This window comes from Megascapheus bottae, chromosome 1 (genome assembly GCF_031878675.1).
Source record: "Megascapheus bottae isolate mThoBot1 chromosome 1, mThoBot2.hap1, whole genome shotgun sequence".
NCBI lineage: Eukaryota > Metazoa > Chordata > Mammalia > Rodentia > Geomyidae > Megascapheus > Megascapheus bottae.
This window is the reverse complement of record NC_143509.1, coordinates 896,637-909,907: the sequence shown is the minus strand read 5'-3', so window position 1 is coordinate 909,907 and position 13,271 is coordinate 896,637. Positions and strand designations below refer to the sequence as shown.

Below are 13,271 nucleotides of genomic sequence, written 5' to 3'. Positions count from 1 at the left end.
GGCTGTCCCTGACCGAGGCCCCTCCGGACCCCCATCCCTGGTCACGGCGTGGGAGGGACCCCAGCTCCTCTCGGCGTGGCTTCTCCTGTGAGCTGGTCTCCATTTCCCCAGCGGGCGCGCAGGACCTGGGAAGAGCACCGCGGATGATGGGCCCTGCAGGAAGCTGGGAGCCTGGAACTCACCCACAGCCCGGTCCAGGACTGCATGGCGGGGACCGAGGATGCTCTGGCCCGATGCTCAGAGCGAATGAGTGTTCGCAATAGGGAAATTGGTAGAAAAGTTGGTCAGCAGGGCTTACCTGCAACTTGCCAAGAACTGACCAGCAGGCTGGGCGCCAGTGGCTCACACCTGTCACCCCGGCGGAGGACTGCGGTTCAAGGCCAGCTGGGGCAGAAAAGTCCTCATGAGACTCTTATCTTCCATGAAATACTCAGGAAAGCTTGAGGTGGGGGTAGGAGTGTGGCCTAGTGGCAGAGTGCCTGCCCAGCACGCAGGAAGCCCTGGGTTCTATTCCTCAGTGCCACTTAAACAGAAAACGCTGGAAGTGGGACTGTGGCTCAAGTGGTAGCGTGGTAGCCTTGAGCAAAAATAACCCAGGGACAGCACCCAGGCTCCCAGAGTTCAAGGCCCAGGACTGGCAAAAAAAGAAAAAAAAAAAAGGAAAGAAAAACTTGACAAATTCATTAGTGCACTATTATTTTCAGAGATGGATATAAAGAATCATTTGCTGAGCACTGTCCTTGGACTTTCTCAAGGCTAGAGCTCTACCACTTGAGCTTCAGCACCACTCCTGGCTTTTTTCTATGTATGTGGTACCTAGGAATTGAACCCGGGTCTTCGTGCATGCTACGCAAAGCATTTTACCACTAGGCCAAACTCCTGGCCACCAAGTTTACTAACTTACTTAATCAATTCTTTTCTCTATCTCTACATTTCCTAATCATAAACACATTTGACTGCATCCACATCTGATGAGTTTCTTTGTGGCTCAAGTTAGAAAATGCCCCCCCCCCCATTTTTTCTTTTCCCTTGGCCCAAGGAGCTAGTTGTCAGAAAACCTTTACAACAATTCTCTAGCACGCAAACTGACTTCTGAACACTTGCTGGGCAGATGGTGGGGGGAGGGGTCGAGTGAAAACCCACCAAGGTGGCAAAAACCAAGTCAGGCTGGTAAGAAAACCTGATGGAACTTTAATAAGTAAGGAAGAAAGTATACAAGCCAGACAGCCTCATAGCTCTTGGAGCTGAGCCTGCATAGAAAACTTGGGAAGTTTTACAGGTTAGCACAGTCACTTCAAGGGCCTGAATACTCATTTCTCCAGAGATTAATATGTAGAAATACGTTTTTCCACTGGGCACTGGTGGCTCACACCTATAATCCTAGCTGCTATGAGGCTGAGATCTGAGGATCTCAGGAATAAAAGTCCATGAGACTTTTTTTTTTTTTTGCCAGTCCTGGGATTGAGCTCAGGGCCTGAGCACTGTCCTTGGACTTTCTCAAGGCTAGAGCTCTACCACTTGAGCCTCAGCACCAGTTCCGGCTTTTTTGTATGTATGTGGTACCAAGGAATCGAACCTGGGTCTTCATGCATGCTAGGCAAGCACTTTAACCACTAGGCCAAACTCCCGGCCCCTCCATGAGACTTTTATCTCCAATGAACCATCAGAAAACTGGGAGTGGTGCTGTGGCTCAAGTGGTAGAGCCTTAGCCTTGAGGTGAAGAACTCAAGGATAGTGCCCAGGCCCAGAGTTCAAGCTCCATAACCAACAAAATGAAAAACAGAAGAAATACTCTTCTCCATTGTCATAGAATTACAGTGTGGAGTCTTTATAGGTAATTAGGCTCAGGTGAGGTCCTGAAAGGAAGCTTCTTCCTTCCTTCCTCCTCCTCTTCCTCCTTGTCATCTTCTTCTTCTTGTTATTTCGTTTTGTTTTTGGCCAGTCTTGGGGCTTGAACTCTGGGCCTGGGCCTTGTCCCTGAGCCCTTCAGTTCAAGGCTACCACCCTACCCTCCAGCCAAGCCCCACTTCCCATTTCCTAGTGGTTAAGTAGAGATAAGAGTATCTCATTCTTTACAGCCTGGGCTGGCTTTGAACTGCAATCCTCATATCTCAGCTTTGTGAATAGCTAGGATTACAGCCATGAGCCACCGTGCCCTGCTAGCTTTGTTTTGGAGAAAGTTTTCCACAGTCGATTCCGAGTTTTGGAGGGCCTGAGCCACTTGCACATACTAATAGAACTCGGAGTGGATGCCTGCAGTGCTGAGGAGACCTTTTGTGAGACACTGCCAGAAAGCTGTGTGGAACGTGTCCTCGAGTTCAGTTAGCCCTCCCTTTCAAGCTAGCATTTCCAGAAGAAATTGAACCCCTGGAGGGGCGCTGCCCACCCCCCAACAAGCATAAAGCCAGATATCAGAGAGTGGCAGGTCTTGAGTCAGTTCTGATGGTTCACTGTATATCAAAGTGTAGATTAGCTACATCTGTTCTAAACGGGGAAGGTCAGGGGACACGGCCCGTGCCGCAGTGTTACCTGAAACACGAAGAAGGGGGCAGTGGCGCTCTCCCTGAAGCGCTCTGAGACGTCTGGCACCACCATCTCCGCCCTGCAGCATAGCGCCCCGCCCTTCCTTCCCCGCCCCCGAGAGGCCCCGCCCACCGTCCCCGCCCCCGCGCAGGTACAGCTGCCCTGAGAGGCCCCGCCCCCGAGCAGGGGCAGCGGCCCCGAGAGACCCCGCCCCCGATAGGCCCCGCCCCCGCGCAGGCACAGCGGCCCCTCCGGCCCCGCCCCTCCGGCCCCGCCCCCTGTAGGTTAGCGCTGCGTCATCCGGAGGGGTTGCTCGTCTCTTCCGGCTCAGGTTGCTATGGCGGTGCCCAGCCCCTTCAGTCCGCCTCGCCTTTGCCGGTGCTAGTCTGGCGTTGCGTGGCAGACAGTCCACCCTAAGCCTTTCAGACTCGCTCGTTCATGGCGGCGCCCCAGCTCTTCTTCCGGCCACAGGGAGTTGTGGAGATGCCCTCGATGAACACTTCCGGGCTGGGCGCCGTCGCAGAGGCACCGCCCCGTTTCCGGCTCTCCCATGGCGGCGCTCCGGGCTCGCCGGAAGTAGCCCAGCGGAAGTGGGCGGTACCTCTGCCCGGAAGCGAGCGCGGCGCTGGGGAAGATGGCGGCGGTGGGCAACGCGGTGCCTGCCGGGTCCCGGCCTCACGGGGCCCAGCCTGGCGGGCAGCCCAAGACTGGGCCGCAGCCGCGCGCGCTCCTGGCCGCCGGGCCGGCGCTCGTAGCGAGCGGCGACGAGCTGGTGGCCGCGGTGTGGCCGTACCGGCGGCTGGCGCTGCCGCGGCGCCTCACGGTGCTGCCGTTCGCGGGGCTGCTGTACCCGGCCTGGCTGGGCGCCGCGGCCGCCGGCGTCTGGGGCTGGGGCAGCGGCTGGACGCAGGTCCCGGAGGCCGCGCTGCTGGTGCTCGCCACGGTCTGCCTGGCGCACGCGCTCACCGTCCTCTCGGGGCATTGGTCCGTGCACGCGCACTGCGCGCTCACCTGCACCCCGGTAAGTGCGCGCGCTCGGGCCGTGCGGGCGCGCGCCTCCGCTCGCCCGCCCCGCGCGGCCCCTCGGTGCGGCCCGCGGGGCTGGGCCTCTCCGCGGCGTGGGCTCTCCCGCTGGCTCGCCCTGCGTTTCCTTGGAAACCCGCGGTCTCTCCTTCCCTGTGTGTGCGTGGTGAGGGGGGCCCCGGTCCGGCCACCCGCCCCCCCCACCGCCCTGCCACTCCCCCCCGGCCAGACCATAGGAGGGGGAGCTGCAGTTCTTCCTCGGGCAGGAGCTGTTCGTTAGTGAGCGACTTTAATGGGCTTGTCCTCTTCTGATGGCCAAGTCGGCGATAAGGGTGCATGAGTCAGAGTGCCGGAGACAAGGGGTGTCCCCCGAGCAGCCCCTGTGCCTTCTTCCCCGGGCTCCGGGCTGTGCCTCCCGGAGTCACCAAGTGTGGAGTTCTGTTAATGGCCCCTGCCGCCAGCTGCCTGAGGCCCAAGGCCCGTGGCTCACACTTGTAATCCTAGCTATCCAGGAGGCTGAGATCCCAGCAGGAAAATCTGTGAAGGTTCTTATTTCTAATTTACCAGCAAAAAGTTGTAGCTGTGGCTCAGGTGGTAGAGCACTAGCATTGGACAAAAAAAAAAGCAAAAGCAAAATGTTCAGGCCCTGAGTTCAAGCCTCATTACTTACACACACACACACACACACACACACACACACACACACGCATACACACGCACACGCAATGGCGTGTAACCAGAAGTTGAAGCCTCTCCCAGGTATGCATTGAGTCCTTGTTCAGAGTACACCCCCGCCCCCCACTGGTTCCATTTCTGGGTTTGGTGGCTTTCTAGGTTCAGTGAAAGACCTCAGAAGGGACAAATAAAGGAAGAGGATATGGGTGTGTGAGACACACACAGGGACTTCCACTGCCTTTTTGGTCCGCGGTTCCCGGGCCGGAGTCCAATGTCACTGCTGATAGGAAAGGCGGATCTGGGTTTGCCTTCCCTCTGTCCTAGATGGTGTTTTTCTTTCTCCTTTGGCTTCATTTTCCCCTCGTGTCATATGAAACCTGAAATACCTGCCTCTGGGTGGCCCAGGGGGAAGCCAAGGAGGCAGCCACCAGTACCTCTCTAGTACTTCTCTCTCAGTTCCCTCTCGCTTGCTGAGAATGGGGAGTTGTGTGTGTGTGTTGTGGCTTCCTGTGGGCCTGTGCACCCCCTCAAGGGTAGCGTGTTGTTGGGGCCCCCAATGTGTCCCCTTGCTCAGCCCAAGATCAGTGGAAACAAGCAGCCCTGGGAAGTGTCCAGCTCACCGGGCATGAGCCAAACTAGCAAAGCTGCCGCTAGTGGCATTTGTAGGAGAAAGCTGTCAAGCCTGGCAGTTGATGAGCTAAAGAGAGATGATGTGGACACAGCGGAGATCCTCACCCTGAAACTTTACGGGGGAGCCCGGGAGGGGCCCTGCGAGGGTGACATTTAAGCAAAGGCCTAAAGGCACTGAACTGACGGCTGTCCTCTAGGCAGTGGTCACCCTGGACGAGTATTGTGTAGCAGAGGTAGTGGGGAAGCTGGGCAAGGCAAGACGGGTCCAGTGGGCTTGGCTGGTGGGCACTGAGGATGGTGAGGAGTCTGGTATATTTCTTTCCATCTGAGCCCATGCAGAGCCCTGGCCACTGTGCACTCAGCCTATCAGCTCTGTTGTAGGGGACTGAGGCTCAGCAGCCTGATCTCCTTTGTCCCGTGGCAGCTGGGGAGTGGCCAGGCCAGCACTGGAGTGCAGAGCTGGGTGGCTTATTTGGAGGGTGCACATGGAGCTGCTGTGCCCTGCCGCCCTCCCCTGTGGGCCGGGCGGGGCTCAGTGGCTGTGCTTTGCCTCTGGTAGGAATACGACCCCAGCAAAGCAACCTTGGTGAAGGTGGTCCCGACCCCCAACAATGGCTCCACGGAGCTCGTGTCCTTACACAGGGATAAGGTAAGGATGGCCCGTGGTGCCTCCCCCGCGGGCTCCCACCTGCCCAGGCTGTGGCCCCTGGACAGAGGCCTCCTCACACAGCCCCTCTGCTGCAGGGGGAAGACGGGCTGGAGGTGCTGTCCTTCGAGTTCCAGAAGATCAAGTATTCCTATGATGCCCTGGAGAGAAAGCAGTTCCTCCCAGTGGCCTTCCCCGTGGGCAACGCCTTCGCCTTCTATCAGAACAGCCGCGGCTTCCAGGAAGAAGCTGAGATCCGGGCAGCAGAGAAAAAATTCGGGGGCAACAGGTGAGTCCCCAGCCTCTGTGAGGCGGTGCTCTGCTCTGCTCTGTGGCCCCGCTTAGCTCTGCATGGCAGGCGTGTGTGGCTCTCCACCAAGCATGGCCCCTGGCCAGAGCCACTGTGAGAGGACAATCCATGGTGTAGCTTTGCAGGGGAGCCTCGCCTTTGGCCTGCCATCGGGCACACGGGGCAGGCACGGGGCTGCCTTCTTGCCCCAGCTGCTTCTCAGGACATGAAGCATGTGCCAGCCACAGCCGTGTTCCTCGGGCGGGTTTGTGACCGGCCACCCCCACCCTGAAGCAGGCTCTGTGTGGGCTGGGGACAGACACGTGCCTGATCTCCCTCCTCCCAGGCACCCCCAGTCTGGAGGGACAGCTCTGGGGTATGCCTGCAGTAGGGGAGGAGTCCCCAGCTGGCCTCCGTCAGCGGGTTCCTTAGACTGGACCCCCACAGGAAACACCTTGGGCCAGGCTCTGGGTTCTGAGTTTTTCACTCAGGAAATGGTTAGGAACCCTGGTTCTGGTAGGGATGGGGCCCTGGGGTGCAGTTCATGGTCCCCCCCTTCTCTCAGGTCCTCTTTGCGTTGCCCTGTGCCAGCACACAACATCTGCAGCCTGCTCTGCCCCATGGTGGGTTGCCGCTGCTGGGATCCAGGGTCTGAAAATCCAAGGCCCCGGCCCTCAGAGGGGCAGCACGCCTGCACCGTTGGTGCAGCTTTTCGGGGTGACCCAGGGGCCTGGGCACCCCAAGACGAGACGTGCACTATGCTGCAGGGCGGAGATGGTGGTGCCAGACTTCTCAGAGCTCTTCAAGGAGAGAGCCACTGCCCCCTTCTTCGTGTTTCAGGTAACTGCGGTACAGGTCGTGTCCCCTGATCCCTTCCTCACCGATTCCCCACGTGCGACCGGTCCAGCTGCCACCTCCCGCCACAAATGTTCTTGGTGTGGCACTGGCATCTCCCCAGGGTCTGTGCAGGACCCCGGGACTGGGCAGCGGGTGGCAGCTTGAGCTCAGGGGCGGGAGGGGCGGTGGGCACAGGCTGCGGTGTCCACAGGTGTTCTGCGTGGGGCTCTGGTGCCTGGACGAGTACTGGTACTACAGCGTCTTCACGCTGTCCATGCTGGTGGCCTTCGAGGCGTCGCTGGTGCAGCAGCAGATGAGGAACATGTCGGAGATCCGGAAGATGGGTAACAAGCCGCACACGATCCAGGTGTGTGGGGGCCACCCGCTGGGCCCACGTGCGCCACGCTGCCTGCACCCAGCCCGTGCTGACGCCCCCCGCGCCCCCCCACCCCAGGTCTACCGCAGCCGCAAGTGGAGGCCCGTCGCCAGTGACGAGATTGTGCCTGGGGACATCGTCTCCATCGGTGAGCCGCGTGGCCCCCGCCGCAGGCCACATCCTTCTCCCACGGGGGGCCCACCTCTGCCCATGCCAACTCCCTGCCCCCCTCCACAGGCCGCTCCCCGCAGGAGAACCTGGTGCCCTGCGACGTGCTCCTGCTGCGTGGCCGCTGCATTGTGGACGAGGCCATGCTCACCGGGGAGTCGGTGCCTCAGATGAAGGTGAGGGTGCGGCGCCCTGGTGCCACAGGGCGGGCTGAGCTGAGCTGTGGGGTTTGCACACAGGGGACGCCAGAGCCGCTGCCGAGTCGGGTAAAGTGGGCCGGGGGGGGGGGGGAAGGGGAAGGCGCGAGAGGCCAAGGCCAGGCTGCAGTCCAGACAGTGTCTTCTGCCCAGGAACCTATTGAAGACCTGAGCCCCGACCGTGTGCTGGACCTGCAGGCCGACTCCCGGCTCCATGTCATCTTCGGGGGCACCAAGGTGGTGCAGCACATCCCGCCCCAGAAGGCCACCACGGGCCTGAAACGTAGGTGCCACCAGGGGCCGTCCTCCTCCCCCCCCCTCCCGCCTGCCCACTGAGCTCCAGTGACCGCCATTTGCCATTTGTCTCCCCAGCCGTGGACAGTGGGTGTGTGGCCTATGTCCTGCGGACCGGATTCAACACTTCCCAGGTACTGGACGGGGAGGACGGGGCGGGGCGCTGGTCTCGGACCCCCCCATTGTCCCTTGTGAATTGTAGCAGCGACGCCTGGGCTGCAGACCACGGGGGCTGTGGCGGCGGCTTTCCTGGCTGAGGTCATGGGCTGGCAGGGCAGGCCCAGCCCCCGGCACGCACATGGGCTTGTTCAGAAGCCCCTTCTCGACTCGGCCCCACTGTGGGCCCCGCGTGGGCTCTGGGCAGCCGCTGCCTTGGTCTCCAGCCAGGGTTTTCAGGTGGGCCGCTGGGGTCCTGTGGGGTCTGCCCCCCAGGAACGCTCTGTCCCTTAGGGCAAGCTGCTGCGCACCATCCTGTTCGGGGTCAAGAGGGTGACCGCCAACAACCTGGAGACCTTCATCTTCATCCTCTTCCTCCTGGTCTTCGCCATCGCGGCCGCCGCCTACGTGTGGATTGAAGGCAAGCAGCCAGGCCTGTGCCCTGCGCCCTCCTCCTCTTCCCCTCCCTGCCCTGCCCTGCCCCACTGTGCCCTGCTCAGCCCCCTCTCCCCGCAGGCACCAAGGACCCCAGCCGGAACCGCTACAAGCTCTTCCTGGAGTGCACGCTCATCCTCACGTCCGTCGTGCCCCCCGAGCTGCCCATTGAGCTCTCGCTGGCTGTCAACACCTCCCTCATCGCCCTGGCCAAGCTCTGTGGGTGTCTCAGTGGGTGGGGTGCCGGGGCCCTGAGCTGGGAGCCCCCCTGACCCTCCCCACCCTCTGCAGACATGTACTGCACAGAGCCCTTCCGCATCCCATTTGCCGGCAAGGTGGAGGTGTGCTGCTTCGACAAGACCGGGACCTTGACCAGCGACAGCCTGGTGGTGCGCGGCGTGGCTGGCCTGAGGCGAGTCCTGGGTGCCTGTGGCGTGGTGGAGGGACAGACCAGGCCAGCCCTGGCCTCCTCGCTGGGGTGCGGCGCCTGGCGAGTGTTCTGCCTGTGCCACTCATAACCGCTGTGGCCTCCCTGGCAGAGATGGGAAGGAGGTGACCCCTGTGTCCAGCATTCCCGTGGAAACGCACCGGGCCCTGGCCTCTTGCCACTCGCTCATGCAGCTCGACGACGGGACGCTAGTGGGCGACCCCTTGGAGAAGGCCATGCTGACCGCCGTGGACTGGACGCTGACCAAAGGTGAGCCAGGGTGCTCGCCCCGCCCGGCCGCCTGCTGGGTGCCAGGGCCTCTGGAGGGATGGATCGCACGGAGGGGGGGCTCGGCCGCGTGTGCGGAGCGAAGCCCCTCAGTTGTCGCACTTGTCTGTTTCCAGATGAGAAAGTATTCCCCCGAAGTATAAAAACTCAGGGGCTGAAAATTCACCAGCGCTTTCATTTTGCCAGTGCCCTAAAGCGAATGTCCGTGCTCGCCTCCTACGAGAAGCTTGGCTCCACCGACCTCTGCTACATCGCAGCCGTGAAGGGGGCCCCCGAAACCCTGCACCCCATGGTGAGCCAGCTCCAGCCTGCAGGGAAGGGTTAGGGGAGTGAGTCGGGGGCAGCAGCTGACCCCCCTTCCCTGCAGTTCTCCCAGTGCCCGTCCGACTACCATGCCATTCACACGGAGATCTCGCGGGAAGGAGCCCGTGTCCTGGCGCTGGGCTACAAGGAGCTGGGGCACCTCACCCACCAGCAGGTAAGGCTGCCCAGTGCCCATACTATGTCCAGCCCACCTCCTGCCTTGCCCCTGCCCCGCATCTCCTTCCCCCACATAGGGCCACGGAAAGGAAAGTAAGGCCCCTGTGTGTCCACCTGCAGGCCCGCGAGATGAAGCGAGAGTCCCTGGAGAGCAACCTCAAGTTTGTTGGCTTCATCGTGGTCTCCTGCCCACTCAAGGCTGACTCCAAGGCCGTGATCCGAGAGATCCAGAACGCGTCCCACCGGGTATGCTGGGGCCCGGGACCCCCTCACCTACGGCCAGTCAGAGCCAGCCTGCCGGGCGCCCTGCCATCTGTCCAGAGGTTCTGGTCGGGCTCGTGTGTCGGCCTGAGCGTACTGAGCCCCCACGCAGCCCAGGGCTGGTGGAAAGGACCCTGGTCCTCGAGTCACCAGGCAGGTCAGCCTCATCCTCCCTCCACGCCCCACAGGTGGTCATGATCACAGGTGACAACCCCCTCACTGCCTGCCACGTGGCCCAGGAGCTGCACTTCATTGAGAAGACGCACACGCTCATCCTACAGCCGCCAGCCGACAAGGGTGAGGCTGACCCCTCCCCTCCCGTGCTGGAGGATGAGGACGCTGTCCCCAGATGCGGGAGTGGACTGGGAGCACAGCCCTCACCCCACGCTTCCCTCAGGCCAAGAGTGCGAGTGGCGCTCCATCGACGGCAGCATCGTGCTGCCCCTGCTGCCTGGCTCCCCGAGGGCACTGGCCCTGGAGCACGCGCTCTGCCTCACGGGCGACGGGCTGGCCCACCTGCAGGCCACTGACCCCCAGCAGCTGCTGCGCGTCATCCCCCACGTGCAGGTGTTTGCACGCGTGGCGCCCAAGCAGAAGGTGTGTGCGAGCTCGGGGGCCGGGGCCCGGGGGCGATGGCAGCTCTCACACAGCCCACTGTCCCCACCATGCAGGAGCTCGTCATCACCAGCCTGAAGGAGCTGGGCTATGTGACACTCATGTGCGGGGACGGCACCAACGACGTGGGCGCGCTGAAGCACGCGGACGTGGGTGAGCGCCACGGGGGCGGGTAGGGGTGGAGTGGGTGAGGCCATGAGTGGGAGGGCCTGGGTGTGGACGTAGGTGGGTGCCACGTTGGGGGAAGGGGGCTACGTGTGGACATGGGTGAGTGCAACGTGGGAGGGGGGCTGGGTGCGGATGTGGGTGGGCGTCATGCGGGAGGGGCAGGATGGGGTCCACGAGTGTCTGCGTCCCTTCCTGCTGGCTGAAGAGGGGGCCCCAGCTTGTCCTGGGGCATTGCGTCCCACTCACCGTGTCTGCTGCTGGCTCAGGTGTTTTGTGTTTTTTTTTGTTTGTTTTTTAATTTTTTGTCGGTTATGGGGCTTGAACTCAGGGCCTGGGTGCTGTTCCTGAGCTCCTCAGCTCAAGGCTACCACCCTACCCCTTGAGCCATAGCACCTTTCCCGTTTTCTAGTGGTTAATTGGAGTTAGGAGTCTGTTGGTCTTTAGTGCTGGGCTGGTTTTGAACCGCGATCCTCAGATCTCAGCCTCTGAGTAGCTGGGATGATGGAGGTGAGCCACTGCACAGGGCTGGAGTGTGTTCTTTGGTTTGGAGGAAGTGGGTCTGAGGGAGCCTCGTGCTCCCTGAGGCAGGGGCTGGGGGAGGAGCGCCCCTCACCCTCATCCCCAACCCCAGGTGTGGCCCTCCTGGCCCACGCCCCAGAGCGGGTTGTGGAGCGACGGCGGCGGCCTCGTGAGAGTCCAAACCTGAGCAATAGCAGTGGCAGAGCCGGCTCCAGGGGCGCCAAGCAGAGACCTGCACCCACCGAGGACCCGCCCACCTCCCAGAGGGTGAGTGTGGGAGGTCGGGCGTGGCGGTGCTCCCGCCCAGGGCTGACCCCGCCGCTCCCCGCAGGACCGCCTGAGCCAGGTGCTGCGGGACCTGGAGGATGAGAGCACGCCCATCGTGAAGCTGGGGGACGCCAGCATCGCGGCCCCCTTCACCTCCAAACTCTCCTCCATCCAGTGCAGTGAGTCCTGCCGCCCGCCCCGCCCCGCCCCCCACCCAGCCCCGGGTGACACCCACCCACTCCAGCTCCCCCCCCCCACAGTCTGCCACGTGATCAAGCAGGGCCGCTGCACGCTGGTGACCACGCTGCAGATGTTCAAGATCCTGGCGCTCAACGCCTTGATCCTGGCCTACAGCCAGAGCGTGCTGTACCTGGAGGGCGTCAAGTTCAGCGACTTCCAGGCCACCCTGCAGGGGCTGCTGCTGGCCGGCTGCTTCCTCTTCATCTCCCGCTCCAAGGTGCGGCCTGGCTGCCCTGCTCGGGCCTAGAGCACCCCTCCCTCCTCCCCACCGGCCCGTGGGTGGCACAGGACGCCCCAGGGCTTCTGGCCGTGGGCTGTGGTGTAGAATCAGCAGGGCGGGGGCCGGGAGGTGCCAGCCTGCCCAGCCCGCCGTGGGTGCGCGCCGCGCAGGCAGCAGCACGGAGCACAGCCCTCTCACCTGACCCCACCCGTGCCTGCAGCCCCTCAAGACGCTGTCCCGGGAGCGGCCCCTGCCCAACATCTTCAACCTGTACACCGTGCTCACCGTGGTGCTGCAGTTCCTGGTGCACTTCCTCAGCCTCGTCTACCTGTACCGCGAGGCGCAGGCCCGCAGCCCGGGCAGGTGAGCCTGGGCCGGCGGAGGCGGGGCCCGCGGGGGGTGGTGGTGGTGGTGGCTGGGGATGGCCCCCGGTGACGGCCCGTGCATGTCCCGCAGGCAGGAGCAGTTTGTGGACCTGTACAAGGAGTTTGAGCCTAGCCTGGTGAACAGCACAGTGTATGTCATGGCCATGGCCATGCAGATGGCCACCTTCGCCATCAACTACAAGGTGAGGGCTGGCCCCGGCCCCGCCCACTTCCCGGCCCCGCCCACCGCACCTCCCCTCTCTGTCCCCCCAGGACCCACCCACTGCCCGGCCCCGCCCCGCCTACCACGGCCTCCCTGCCTATCCCGCCCCGCCCTCTCCCCGGCCCCGCCCACCAGGCCTCCCTGCCTATCCCGCTCCGCCCTCTCCCAGGCCCCGCCCACCGGGCCTCCCTGCCTATCCCGCCCCGCCCTCTCCCAGGCCCCGCCCACCGCAGCCTCCCTTCCCTCCGTTCCAGGGCCCGCCCTTCATGGAGAGCCTGCCAGAGAACAAGCCGTTGGTGTGGAGCCTGGCCGTGTCCCTCCTCGCCATCGTGGGGTTGCTGCTTGGCTCCTCACCCGACTTCAACAGCCAGTTTGGCCTCGTGGACATCCCGGTGGAGGTGAGCGAGCGGCCGTCCGTGTGGTGGCCACCCTGCGCCCCGCCCGCCCCCCGTGCGTGCGTGCGTGCGCGCGTGCGCTGACCAGTGTTCTTCCCTCACAGTTCAAGCTGGTCATCGCGCAGGTCCTGGTCCTGGACTTCGGCCTGGCGCTGCTAGCTGACCGCGTCCTGCAGTTCTTCCTGGGAGCCCCGAAGTTGAAAGTGCCTTCCTAAGACGGTGGTGCCGGTACCACTGCCCTGAGGTTGCCCCAGGAGGGAACACTGATCCCAGCCCCCGCGGGAGGCTGCCGGCCTCGCCCTCGGAAGACTGAGCTGCCGTTCGGGCCTGCGGCCCCAGCCGGCACCTGGCGAATAAAGCAGCATCACAGATTTTAAGAAGCTCTGCCTCCATCCTGTCTGTCTCCCAGTCAATCCTCGCCCCCAGGCCAAGGGAGGGAGGGTACACCGCATCTTCCCCGGAGCCCCGGAGGACAGGGCTTGGTGCTGCCCCTTCCCGTGGTCTGGGAGCCGCTGCACACTTTTCACAGGGACGCCCAGGGTCCAGTGCCAGTG

General features: G+C 62.7%; 2 protein-coding genes across 3 annotated transcripts in view; one reads left to right on the top strand and one right to left on the bottom strand.

Annotated features, from left to right (window-relative positions):
• Positions 1 to 13,271, bottom strand: part of Ndufa13 (NADH:ubiquinone oxidoreductase subunit A13) — a 200,475-nt gene that overhangs the window by 147,680 nt on the left and 39,524 nt on the right. The window lies entirely within an intron of this gene.
• On the top strand, positions 3,155 to 13,097 carry Atp13a1 (ATPase 13A1). Its single transcript, XM_090334941.1, has 26 exons — positions 3,155 to 3,544; positions 5,411 to 5,500; positions 5,596 to 5,786; positions 6,554 to 6,626; positions 6,835 to 6,990; positions 7,078 to 7,147; positions 7,237 to 7,343; positions 7,518 to 7,647; positions 7,737 to 7,792; positions 8,109 to 8,235; positions 8,331 to 8,468; positions 8,541 to 8,661; positions 8,789 to 8,946; positions 9,081 to 9,256; positions 9,332 to 9,442; positions 9,565 to 9,690; positions 9,894 to 10,002; positions 10,103 to 10,302; positions 10,377 to 10,473; positions 11,120 to 11,274; positions 11,339 to 11,453; positions 11,535 to 11,731; positions 11,955 to 12,097; positions 12,191 to 12,302; positions 12,577 to 12,720; positions 12,822 to 13,097. The coding sequence occupies exons 1-26, from the start codon at positions 3,158 to 3,160 to the stop codon at positions 12,930 to 12,932; spliced, it is 3,600 nt and encodes a 1,199-aa protein (XP_090191067.1). The 5' UTR covers positions 3,155 to 3,157; the 3' UTR covers positions 12,933 to 13,097.